A 13,942-nucleotide genomic window follows, 5' to 3' on the forward strand; every position below is an offset into this window, starting at 1 on the left:
GGTAGTCTAGTTGAGCAAAGTTTTTGGCCCCCAGTCTGAAAACCTTGCCTACCTCAGGTTTAGGTACTTCTACCCAACACTCTTGCTTACAATGGAGATTTTGTTGAGAAAGATAAGACTAAAACTGTACATTTTTGTCGAATAAATTATTAAATTCTCTTCTTTTACACCTATTATGAAAGAATATTCACGACCTTTTGTTTGAAATGAAATTTTAATTGAAACGATTTGAAAAACCAAATTCAGATAATCAAATTTCTATTGTTGAATTTTCATGTGCAATTACAACCTTGGCTAAATTTAGGATTTTAATGCAAAATATTTAAAAATGAAATTAAGAACGAGAAATTTACACTTGCCTTCTTGCAGCTACCAATTTCCTTTTAGTGGTACTAACGGCGTCTGTTGATTACTACATTCCAGGATTTGCAATGTTTTCTGTTGCGCGATAGCTATCATATGATCACGACAGCAAGACTGTCTATTTGTTCTTTATACTGAGAAAAATATTAGCAATTTCTCGTGCTTCAATTGTATTTTTTCGAACTCCACACTTGAGGGGGTAATTTTGCTTTTATGAGTGGGTAAACGGTAGAAAAAAATAGATTACCCCAGCACCACATATAATATTCGTTACAATATCTTATAAATCATTTTTTACTGTTTTGCTGCTTGTATTCTTTTCTTCGACCTGTACACTTTTTTAAGTTCAAATGGTGGTATTTCATTATGTGCAAAGTACTTTCTCATTTGTTGACTTTTTAGCGCAGAGTTTGCAAGTGGCCTGGCAGCAAATGTCAGAAGTAGAACTTAGTCTCGACATCCGCTTTTGCGTATATCAATGACGTAATAAGTTATTAATCATACATAAACGAACTGCCTGCAAATTCGTTTTGGCCCATGAGAATACATACAATTTTTGGCGTTCTAGAAGTGTGTGTACCAATATGAAGGTAACTAATTTTGTTCGCCGACTTTACATCAAGTTGTGTAAAAGGACTGAAACCTATGGGCAGGGGGAATATTCACTTGACTAACACAGACTGTCTCCGAACTCGTAATAGAACAAAGAAAAGAACGTCACCGCCAGTCGGTTACGAGACCTTCACATGAACCACCAAGTCGCGTGAATCACTGGATCCCGTGGCCAACCTGGACTGTAAGCGGGCGTGATGTATCGACCAGCTATATGTTTACGTTGTGTTATCTACTTCGCCATGCCCGGGATAGTAATGAAAACCCTATTACTTGACTCATGATCGACATCAAATTTCAATGCAAGATTTCGGCAGAATACTCGTGCTGATTGAGCATTTGTAATTTGTACAATGCATGACTAAATTGGACTTGTATGCAAATCCGCTGATGAACCTATGACAATGTTCCGGCCTACTCGTCATGAAACGATATTTCGATGTTGCATATTCGTATATTGAATAAAAGGGGATATTTTCTATCACTCGTCATTGCGGGAAAGATTATCTAAGAGCTTTTTAAATCCACGTTAATCATAATAATACAATGATATGTGCACGCATATTGTTGAGCGCCATTTTTTGCTCAAAACGGCGTGTATTAGAATAAGTGTAAGAGTCGACCACCTTTCTGGCTTAAAACAATTGCGGAGAGCGCCTGCAGTTTGATATATTTAGGTAATGTTTTGCTATCGGTACTACAATATTCCAGTGGTATTTTCCGATTTATATATAAATTATTCTAGGTAGCTAACCAACCATATAAAATGAATTATTGAAAAATACCGTACTCTGGGAAACCTGACGTATGGAATCTAATTTAGGGTGGTAAAAAAGTTACGCAAAATGTAAGGTAAAATTTTCTGTCATGACAACGTTAAAAAAAGTCTTTAACTTCTGTTAACTTTGCGTTACTTTATTAACACCCTGTATAATGCAACATGAAATTTTATTTGTTCCAAATAAAACTCATTTGACAAGCCGCGGCTTTAATTCACTCAGTAATCATTTCATTAATGAGAAAAAAATTATTTTGTTTCAAATATTTTCTGACTTTGTGGTTCGTGAACCGCGCCTTCGTCGTATTCATAACATAAACCAGTTATTTTAGAACAGTGGTCCCCAACCCGGGGGTCACTTTTCAGGGGATCGTAGAACAAAATAATTATACGTACGACTTTTTCCATAAAATCTATTATAATAAGTGGTGGAAAAACAAATTTGTTTTATAGGCGGAAAATTTAAAAACAAGAAAAAGAGTGAAAACTAATTTTTAAGGCTTTGGGTTGACCAATCCCAGAATCAAACTAAGGTCTCCCACTTCATAACACTCTTATCACCATGAATTCTTATCTGTTGGCAGCACGCATTTTAATTCGACTTGAAGTCTGTGGTTCCCAACCTTTTTTCTATTGAATTTCCCCTTTTATCTATTTTGGAACACTCCCTCTATAAATAAAACTACTTTATTCATTCAATCTTCAATAGACCGCTTTCTAATGTGATGCGCAAGTCGCATTCCCGTTTTTGTTCAGTTCAAGTTATTTATTGTAAAAAAACTAAATCAATATTTGTGCTGCACAATATGTACGGTACTGAATGCGAAGTGCATGGAAGTATACGAGTTATGCATTTTCATTAACGTATTTTGCGGTACCGTCCAGACCGTTTTTGTCTCCCGGAGTTTAGGTCTTGATAATCGGCCTAATACCCAGATAATACGGTGTTCATTGAATAGTGGTGATAGTGCACTCAAAGACAGTTATAAAAAATTATTTTTGGGATAACGGAATAAAATTTTTTGCTAGTACTTGAATTGATTGAACTATTTTGCAGAAAACGCAATAAAGCCTAATATTCATTTTTGCATGACCTATTAGTTTTAATTCATTTAAATTCAGCATATATATCGCGAAAAGGGTTCCGGCATGTTAGAAACTATCCAAAGGGGGTCGCGGCGCAAAAAAAGGTTGGTAACCACTGTTCTAGAACTTATTGAAAGAGAAAATTTTAGTTTAAATCTTATCGATTAAAAGCCGAATCGTGTTTTAGACTCTCCTTGAATTAATTCTGAGCAATCATGCACGCGAAAGCGATTGTTTTTGCTCTTCTGTCGGTGGCACTACTTTTCGGCAACGCTGATGGGTGGGGGTGGGCAAGGAAGGTATGGCACGGTGTAAAGCGAGCGTGGTATGGAGCAAAACGCATATGGAAAAGGCATGCGTAAGTTGAATTTATGAATTGAAAAGGATTGGATTCTACGTTCCAGTTACAATTTATCTTGTTTCAAATTACCCAAATATTAGTATTTTTATATTTATACTACTGATAAGTGATAATATATATGGTGTTCCCGTAGTATTCGTACCAAGATGGCGCACAGCCTGCATAGCCTGAACATAGTATGTGAACCAGGTTAGAGTTACCAGGTTGTGCGCCATCTTGGTACAAATACTACGGGAGCGTCATGACTCATATATATAATTTTTAACAAATAATATCAAATTTTATTTTTCATCCAAAACAGGCCGAGATGAGATAAATCATATTCCAAGTCGAAATCTTCCCTCACTGTATATCATTTTAATATGACAAGTTAAATTTGTAGGAAAATGAAGTTGAAAATTTTGTGAAAAAGTGACTATTTTCTTCGAATTTGCATCAGGTTCTCGATTTTTATCAACCCCATTTAATGATCCGTTAATGGAACTAAATCACTTTTTGCGACCTTTTGTTATAGATGGGTCCGTAAAATTGTGCACGTTGGATTGACGCATGCTGTGAGATACGGGTTAGCAGCGGTGGGAGATGTCAAAGAACTGCGGGAAATGGTACCATTATTGTTGATATTTCCCGTCTCGTTTCTTATTTTTATCTAGTAATAAGTCGAACCTTGAGTCCTCGTCCGGTAACCAATCCAATAGCAAGGGGGGCAGAATTGATTGCCAAAGACAGCCACGGGAAGTATTATTATTATCAATATTCCCCTCTCGTTTTTTAATATCTAGAACGGCTGAGAAAAGACCGATGAATCAAATGGTCAATAATGAGTAGAACCAGGACTTTTCGCTCGGAAACCAATCATATAGTCCAGGCATTGGCAAAATTGTTTTACAGGGGGAATTTCGGGAAATGGTAATATTATTATTAACATTCCCTGTCTCTTTTTATATATATATTTATTCTAGTCGCGGGGGGCCAGCCGATGACTTCCGTCACTTATAAAAAGTCGAACCACGACTCCTCATCCGGTAACCAACCGCCAGCTGGCAGAAGTAACTAGTCAATTACCTAGAAAGAATTGCGAGACATCGATATATATGTTAATTAATATTCGCCGTTTCGTTTTTAAATAATTCTACCGACTGAGAGAAAAGGCCTAGACTCAATAATAAGTCCAACCACGACTTCAATATCTAAGCCACCTGTCTAGGTATTGTCGAGTTAATTCGCGAATTGTCAAAAAAGAACAGTCGACTCGCGGGGTCGAAAAAATATACAATCGACTCCCGGTTTGGAGAAACTTTGACTCCGACTTCGGGTCAGGAAAGAGAACAAAACTACTGCCATCGTTTGCCAGTACCGTAACTCTACCTTTTATAGCTTCCAACTTGAGTAAATCTAAATTACGTCAGCCCCGATCTGACTTCTCCGGGACGATTTACAATTAATTTTGTTCGATTATATCTGGGCAATATTAAAACGAAAAATTCATGAAAATATCAGCTAAATTACGATATTTATCTTTTTTCAGCCTGACGAGGTATTTCGTGACAACATGGACAAACTTGCTCTAGAACTCAGCAAAGACTTGAGCGAAAAACAAGTTGACGAAGTTGTTGATGGTCTGACTGAAATGAGAAACCTGAGCGAAGGTAATGCATTGGTTCTAATAAATGATAGTTTTCAAAATTTCTAGAAAGGGTTCTTTTTTGTATCACATCAGTAACAACAGGTTCCCTTATTTAGAATGTGTATATATATTGCTCACGCCACTTCAGTGTCGAGTCAGTGACTCGATCCAAGTCACCTTTGCAAATAAAGAATTGAGTTATTTCCGCGAAAATAATAGGCTCGAACTCGCCTCGCCTTAAATGCCAGATACTTTGACTCGAGACCCAACGAAAATTGACTCGAGTAAAGACCTAAAAATGATTGTGATTTGAAGTTCGATTTTCTACGTATATTGAAGCTGCATTGAAAAAATCGTATATTTACTAATTTTTACAGCAATAACTCATAATTGGCAGTGTTGATGCCGAGTTAAATGTTGTTAATAAATGAGCATAAGTAAGTCCTTATGTATTGACACAAAGTCGATCTTACATTGTCTTTCAGAATACCGTTAGTTTACGCCAGATGAAAGTCGTAGTGCTATCTCCACATATTTATCCACTCCGCCATTGTTAATGAAATGTACTATGACTCGGTCGCGACATGTGACTCAAACGGGCATTGACTTGGGACCCGGGAATGCACTGACTCGACTTCGAACACCAATAATGCTGGGACTTGATTGGAAATCCGAGTGGTCCATAATTCGCGACTCAATCTTTATGAACTTGTACCTAACACTGGCTAACACATGCTCAAAATCAGGATTAAATTTCCTTCATTTATTGACGCTCCAGTGTGTGTACCAATCTGGAGGTCACTAATTTTGTTCGCCTACTATACATCAATTGTGTGAAGGGACTGAAGCCTATGGTCGAGGGGTATATCCACTTGACTAACACAGACAGTCCCCGAACTCGTAATAGAACTAAATAAGGAAAATCTGAATAAAATTATGGCCTAACCCTAACCTGGTACACATGCTACGAAGCACCTATTCATGGACTGTCCACTGGTGGTTGAGGAAACATTAATTCTACTTTGGTTTTCCAGACGAGTTCGCAAAACTTGAGATCATGATTAACGATATGGAAGAGGGTGAAGAACTTCCGGAATCTGACGGCGTTCGTCTGCTTGACATACTGAAATTAGCTTTCCGTAACCAGTAGTTTATAATAATTCTAGAAAAGGGATCAAACATGAATCAGATTTTATTTGTGTGTATTTACATCTTCAACGAAAAAATAAAAATAAATGTTTTAAAATTTAAACTGAAGTATATTTGTCGTCTTCGTTTTTGGGTTGAAATTTTATCAATAAGGGAGCAAAAATTTTTGAGGTATTATAACAAGTTTTTATAAAATCAAGAATATTACTAATGAATCTTCATTTCAATTGGTGAGTATGTTACTGAAATTACTATATTATAATTTTATTCGATATAATTAATTCAACAACAAACAGTGATTTTTGAAACAGGGAAAAAGTATATATATAAGTGAAGCAATTTTTAAAAATAAAATGCAATAATATAAGTTTTGTCATCGACGAAATATCAATTTCGTGAAACAAAGCGGTAACTAGGGCGCAAAAAATCATTTATCCAAGAATAGCTTATGTCAACTAGCGGGATTAGAAAATTAGACAAAGGTAAATATTGAAACTTTAGAATAGAAATACTTGAATGTATTATAATGTGCGACGACTTTGCAATTTTTTGCTGTTGACAAGGCTGTGAAGTCAAGGAGAATTCATTCCCGACCCCAAGCTTTGTTAACAACAATTTCGATTTCCACTCCAGGGTGAAGGAAATATCACTTGTTACTCCTTCCCCAAGAGAATCAACTTTTGATTACGATGCTTTGGATTATGCAAGCCTTTCTGAATTGTCTAATGAAAATGGCTAGCAAAAATGATGCTTTTTAAGTCTATGTCGGAAATTTTGGCTTTCATTATCACTATTGGAAGTCTGAAATTACGAATTCGGAGATTTCAAAATTTTAACTGCGGGTATCACTTGAGTGCGACTCTGGTTCCAATATAATTAAAACAGTCCACGCTCCTCAGTGCTATATAACAATGACCAACAACATCAATAAACAAATTGGATTCACAAACAATATTCGGGTTCCCAGTGCCAGAGTACGAATTTTGGTTCCTTCCGAGTTCACGCGCAGAATCCTCCTTATGCTACTCTTTGAGTTAGGTGTATTGCACAATTTACGCAGTTACATATACACACTCAAGTAAATGATTTTGGGTTCATAGACTAGCTTTCTTCGATCTCTAGATCATTAACGACACTCCGTCTGAATCCAATCGTATATTTGGCAAAGGATTCTCCAGTCGGCTGAGTAGTATTACGTCTCGAAGTGTCATCGATGCTTTCTCCAAATGATGACGACGTTTGTGATAGCGTAGTTTTTGTACAAATGGAAAATGGAGCAAGAAGAATGCGTTTAGCTTTCCCGAAAGTTGCCAGCGCGCAACAAATGTTTATAAAAATACTGATGTCGTATAAAGAACTCGTTATAGCGAATGATACGCTTGAGGGAAGCTGAGCAAGAAAAGTCATGCTACCTATGTCAGTTACTACAGTGATAACGGCACATATAACAGATCGACGAATCATTCTTGAAACTGTGCTCCTGTTTTTTCTAATAATTGATTTGTTTTTACTTCTACGGCAGGTTGAAAACAATTTCCTATCTCTTGTAAGGTAATTTTCTTGATTTGATTCTGCCACACTTTGTTGTTTTCTCCCTTGAACTGAACTGCTTCGAATCATTGGATAAACAAACAGGCATAGCAGCAATCCCTGGACAAGAAGCAGAACTCCGGCTAGAACAATGTACGCTATGTTACGCAATTCTGTTTCCTTTCGTATGCATGCATTTTGTGTAGAAGTATATTCTAATGGCACAACAGACACAATCAGAAGTCCGGTAAATATCAAGCTGATCCCGAATAACGAAATCCAACTCAGTACATTAATAGTTTTACCAGCTAAATTACGTACACAAGGGTGTCCATATATTACTCTTTGTCGTAGCCATAAGAAAAGGTAAATAGCGTAGAGGCAGATAATGCCGGTTCCAATAGAAATATCTGTTACCAGTTCGCACCAATCCATAGCCCCGTCAATCAAATGTATGTTTAAAAACACAGAATTAAATATCAACTTTGTCGTCGATAGGATTATAGATGCAACGCAAGATGTGTAAATAATACCGCTGTTTAAGCTCGAAGAGCTAGTTTTTTTCTTCCACTTTTTCGTGTTTGTACCGTACACAGCCATAGACAGCAATAACCAAAGTGAACAGAGAAGCATAAAAGCGTTTAAAATCTGGCATGTGGTGTGCAGAGTATTCCAAGTTGGTATCTCAACTGAAAATGTTGATATCACGTATGTCACGTTTGATAAAGCATACAATGTTGTAGGTATTTCCGCCATGGTAATTTATTAATAAGGTTACCTTAAAAATCTATAGGAAAAAAAAGTTGAAATGTTATTATAAAATATTTTTGTTGAATACTGTATGCATACCGTGTTTCCCCGAACATAAGACTGGGTTTTATTTCAATTTTCATCCGAAAAATAACACTAGGGCTTATATTAGGGGGATGTCTTATATTTTCATCATTTCAAAAACGAAATTATAAAGTGGAGAATTACGAGTTTTCAAAATATACAAAATATGAAAACCGATATCCATTTACTTATAAATAACACGTTTTTATTCGAAATAACTGCAAAACATAGATTATCAATCATATAAAACGTATAGGAGAAATTTCTTGCTATCAACTAGGCAAAAAATGACTAGATCTTATTTTAAGAAGAGGGCTTATATTAAAATCATTTTTAAAATTCAGGCTAGGTTTTATTTTCCGGGTAGGTCTTATTTTCGGGAAAACACGGTATTAGCGCGAACATCTCGAGCCCCCTGCAAGGTTTTAATTTACCTAATATCCCATCCCCACTTCACGTTCAAAATACAGATATATGTTCTTGAATAACTATGGCATACAGAATATATGCTTGCCTGGGTGTCTGTCTTAAGTCTCAATTAGTTAAAACACCTGATTTTATAAATCCCTGGGCGTCCGGATATTGAAGTATACATTGATTTACGTCTAACGTCAATAATAGACAGGGAAAAAATGAAAATGCGAAAAACTAATCGATTGTCTAATACAAATTTTATAATAAAATGTTCAACGGTATAAAAGAATTTGCCAAAAGAATATTACAAAAAGCAATACTTCCCCGATGTTGTTTCTACAGGATAATTAAGTCCCCCCCCCCAAAAAAATATTATAAAATAATAATGATATCTCAGTAGTCAATCTCAACTAATCATTGCAGCTTACTTACTATTTAGATAAAGTACCCAAATCTATTCGTTTGTCTTTATTTATTCGAATAATCCCAAGCTCAATGTTCGAAAATATCAACTTGCAAAATCAATGATACTTTCTGCACAGCAGTTTTTTATAGAATATCTAACTACTAAATTCTGTACCAAATAACAAGGAAATATGAATGATATATAACCCAACGCTTCCTGTACTCTGATGACTAACTTATATCCTCATTTTATTACCACACGGCAATATTAACACACAAAACTCAACGCTGAACCCCATTATATAACCCAACTCTTGTTCGCTGATGACACAACGTATGCCTCGTTTGTATTCCACACGGTCATATTAACCCATGACACTCTTTGTTCGTCTTTAAGTCTGAAAAAGCCAATTGTATCATCTATATTATTTCGAAGTCACGTTTTAAATATTAATATGAACTTTAATTCTGAACATCGCTATTTAAGTTCACTGTTTATTTTCTTTGATAACCGCTTATTGAACCGTCGTCTAGTATTATTCAACGTATTTGCGTCATCGTTCACACAGAAGCCAAGATGATTCAACATAATTGGATGATTGGTATATATTTCTTCATTAAATCATTTATTCCGGTAGACTGTGGAAATAAATAATCATATTTTGGTGATATTTTTAAAATTGGATAAAACTAATCTCATACTATTTAAAGAAAATACACAAAATACGCAAGTTTGCGAGCATAAACAGACATCTATATAGAGCACGCCAAACTCACATTATACAGTATATATATACTTTAAGTTATAAAATGAAACCGATTGGATCGACGCCCCGGGCAGTGCGCAATCAATAACACATTTAGCTGAATTGGTAGTTTGGTATAAAAATTCAAGTTTTATCATTTTATTTCGTTCAATTCACTGTGGGAATTAGTCTCTCAAATTACGATAATGAAAGAGTTGATAAACTCATTAAGAAATATTAACATTTGTGAACATTTTTCTTTACAATTTGTATGATTAATTAGGCGATTTTATGGTTTTTCCAATCAAAATTACCTGCTTGGAGAGATCGCACTGATTGATTGAATATACGCAAAGTAATCAAACACCTGTGTTGCATATTCGAGGCCTCATTATTGAATCAATTTATTGATTTACACGTTCCAACTATATTAGGAAACAAATGATAATGGAGTGTTTTCACTTGAAGAGTCTTAACCAAGTGCATAAAACACTAGGAATTATAATTTGGTACTACCGTAGTGTGTACCAGGTTAGGGTTGCGTCATAATTTTATTCCGAGTTTTCTTATTTTAGTTCTATTACGAGTTCGGGGACTGTCTGTATTAGCCAAGTGCCCATAGGTTTCAGTCCCTTTACACGACTTGATGTAAAGTAGGCGAACAAAATTAGGTATCTCAATATTGGTACACACACTTCTAGAGGGCCTATAATTTTATGTATATATTTATATATATTCTATAAACATATTGTCGATAAAGTATAGAATAACGAGATTTTTAATACATACATTTTAGAAATATATTTTCCCACTCTGTCGTGCTCGAGTGTACTCATGCCAACAGCGATTACCATTATTTCATTTCCTCTAATACGGCCAAGTGTAACAGTTATTCTCCTCGTTTTAAACTTTTTAAACTATTCAATAACTAACTATTCAATATGTTACTTAAAATATAACCTTAAGATAAATCGCAGCATTGGTACTCCCGCAGTGTGTGTACCAGGTTAGGGTTAGGCCATAATTTTATTCCGATTTGCCTTATTTTTTAGTTCTATTACGAGTTCGGGGACTGTCTGTGTTAGCCAAGTGAATATACTCCCCTGCCCATAGGCTTCCGTCCCTTTACACAACTTGATGTAAAGTTAGCGAACAAAATTAGTTACCTCCATATTGGTACACACACTTCTGGAGCGCCTAAGCATTTAGTAATAAACGACTTTCCGTCCCATAAACATAATTATTTGAACATTATGTATTGCATGATCAGCAGACCATATATATATGAAAAATCATTCTTCGCATTAATACCAGCGTTCATCTCGATTGAGAAAGCAAAGCCTCGCCAAAATGCAAAAATACGGCTTTTTCTATTAAATTTAAATTATTTCCCAAAGCTGTGCTTCATACAGTGTCATATGAGATCAAATCTACTTAGTTCTAAAATATTTGAAATAATTGGCACGTAGAACAAAACGATCGATATAAATGTAGGTTTCAATAAAAGCTTGTGCATATTTAAAAAAGGCTTAGCCAAGTTTGCCGTTAAAATTTGAAAATAACTGTGTCCCACGGGCTATGTTTCCTATTATAATTGTTCCCTAGTGGTGTTCTCATTAGCATTCATTTCGCACGAGCAAGGAGATTGCAAACACAATATCATTCAGAAGGGTTTTTAATTAAGCATTCAATTGATTATATATGACATCCTGTATTAAACGGTTTCAGGCATTTACATACCTGTCATATGTCAAATCCTAATCCATATACAATCGACTAGCATTCGCCCCATTTTTAGAGTTATCGATCTTTGGTTATGGAAATCAGTCAGTTACAAAGCTGTCACGTGGCATATAATCGACTATCATTAGTCCCGGATTTGGGTCTCTAATTGGAAAATCATCAAATAAAAATTTGGTTGAGACATAATTCTGAGTCTCCAGTTTTGTGGACATAGGATGCAAAGATAATCGCTATTTCATTAATTAAACAGTACTTCGGCATCAGTAACAAAACTGCCGAATATATTTATACTCGTTATACTGAGTCAAACAAATGTTCTTTCGCACATCTTTGATTACAACTGAACTTACATAGAAATTTCGAATAATAAAATTTTACTCTATATGCAATACAATTTATTGTAAGAGACATTTCGGCGCTTCAGAAGTGTGTGTACCAATATGGAGGTAACTAATTTTGTTCGCCTACTTTACATCAAGTTGTGTAAATGGATTGAAACCTATGAACATGGGGTATATTCACTTGGCAAACACAGATAGTCCGCAGTCCGCGAACCCATAATAGAACTAAAATAAGGAAAATCGGAACAAAATTATGGCCTAACCCTAACCTGGTACACATACTACGAGAGTACCGACATTTCTACTCTTATTTGGTGCTGCTGACTCAAACTAAGATATTTTGGAAACGCTTTACCGCGGAAAACGTAAGTAGACGTGGAAGCGGTTTTATGTATGTTGCTTTATGTGTGTGTGTACGTAATTCCTGGTCATTGAAAATTTAAAAGGGTGAATGCTCAGTTAAACGACGTAAATTGTGTCGCATATTTTAAGGAGTTGGTTCACCCTACGAAACAAAACGCAAGAAATATAATTATAAATCTGGGGGGATTCTATATACTGGTTGAACCCGATTAGCATCTTTGTTCCGGCATTTAAATAAAATGACAAAAATTGCTCAGAAGTTTTTTTATCGGCTTATCATTTTTTACATTTCGATTATTTCTTCGTTGTTTGCCGTGATATTAGTCCTCGAGACAATGATATGATAAAAACGTACTCGATTTAGTTCATGTTTTTCATGAATGGATATGTTTTTCATACATGGTATACAGTGATGAGCTGGAAAAATCGTAACAACCGGAACGCAGCTAATTCGCAAAAATGTAATATATTTACAACACGACGCGGACGTTTACAGAAAGTTTCGTCTTTCCTAAGATAGAGTCGAAGAACTGCAATGTGTTATGAAGAAATTATCTGAAATAAGTCTGTAAAATTACAAATATATTCATAGCAATTCAATACAAATGTTATTATTAGAAAGGTATAGGATGAATTTCTACGGGGTCGAAGGTCGGGGAAACATCTATTACATGTTACTGACGTACTAATTATTTGCGTGATGTGATGTAAAAAGAATTACGAATTATGATGTAACAAAACATAAATTAATAAGTAGGTTTACCAGAGAAACTAGACTTTTTGTACCATAATTTTATATCAAATACTTACTACAGGAACGCAAATGCAATAAAATGTCCAACAACCGGTGCGTTCCGGCTACAGCTCACCACTGATGGTATAGTATACCATGTACATGCTTGAAAAACTTGAAGTAATTTAAGTAATTACAACAGTGTTCTTCAACCTTTTTTGTCGTGGTATTCCTTTTACAATTTTTCAAAAACTTTGTATACCTTACAAATACCAATGTTTATTTAAGTAGGCTGGCCATACGTCCTCTTTTTGTAGGATTTGTCCTCTTTTTTTGTTAAAAAATTTACGTCCTCCGAGGACGCTCTAAAATGTCCTCCTTTTACAGGATGAAATATTTAAAACTCTCTTATGATATAAACAACAGTTTTTTATGTGTTAAGAAAATTTTAAAGCGAGTAGAGACTTGTAAACATCATCATACATATGACAAGCAATGCATTGCGTAGTGACAGCATGCACATGGGGTTACTCTAAACGCAGAGGCCTATCTGTTATGCTTACTCGTTTATGGCGTAAAATCGTTTTGTTCTGCAAATATGTTTACGTCATTTCACATTGTATTTCGCAATTTAGTAAAGATTCAATTTTGGCAAAAAATTGCGTCAGTATGCCCAGTAGATTATGTTGAAAAGAAAAACCTTATTTTAGGAACTAAAGCAAATATATCAATACTTTGAGTCTGATTTCTATTTGGGTCTATGGCTAGTATACTCACTTAGTTTACAATTTTATTGACAAATAAATTGATTGTTCTGTGGATGTTTTTCTAATAAATTAGAAAAAAAATAGAAAAAT

General features: G+C 35.1%; 1 protein-coding gene across 2 annotated transcripts; it reads left to right on the plus strand.

Annotated features, from left to right (window-relative positions):
• The first annotated feature begins 887 nt into the window (after positions 1–887).
• LOC120345002 (uncharacterized) lies at positions 888–6,272 on the plus strand. Of its 2 annotated transcripts, XM_078117056.1 has the most exons (5): positions 888–1,652; positions 3,027–3,197; positions 3,715–3,805; positions 4,729–4,849; positions 5,862–6,272. In XM_078117056.1, the coding sequence occupies exons 2-5, from the start codon at positions 3,055–3,057 to the stop codon at positions 5,975–5,977; spliced, it is 471 nt and encodes a 156-aa protein (XP_077973182.1). In that variant the 5' UTR covers positions 888–1,652; positions 3,027–3,054; the 3' UTR covers positions 5,978–6,272. The 2 variants fall into 2 exon arrangements, with proteins under 2 accessions (XP_077973182.1, XP_039270300.2); XM_039414366.2 differs by having other exon boundaries at positions 888–3,197.
• The last annotated feature ends 7,670 nt before the right edge of the window (positions 6,273–13,942 follow it).

Source organism: Styela clava, chromosome 1 (assembly GCF_964204865.1).
Source record: "Styela clava chromosome 1, kaStyClav1.hap1.2, whole genome shotgun sequence".
Classification (NCBI taxonomy): domain Eukaryota; kingdom Metazoa; phylum Chordata; class Ascidiacea; order Stolidobranchia; family Styelidae; genus Styela; species Styela clava.

What these genes read in the sequence shown, in the direction of transcription:
- LOC120345002 (XM_039414366.2), top strand. Translation starts at nt 3,055, where the DNA reads ATGCACGCGAAAGCGATTGTTTTTGCTCTTCTGTCGGTGGCACTACTT. An exon ending in CGCATATGGAAAAGGCATGC is followed by an intron (nt 3,198 to 3,714) that starts GTAAGTTGAATT and finishes CTTTTGTTATAG; the next exon opens with ATGGGTCCGTAAAATTGTGC. An exon ending in TCAAAGAACTGCGGGAAATG is followed by an intron (nt 3,806 to 4,728) that starts GTACCATTATTG and finishes ATCTTTTTTCAG; the next exon opens with CCTGACGAGGTATTTCGTGA.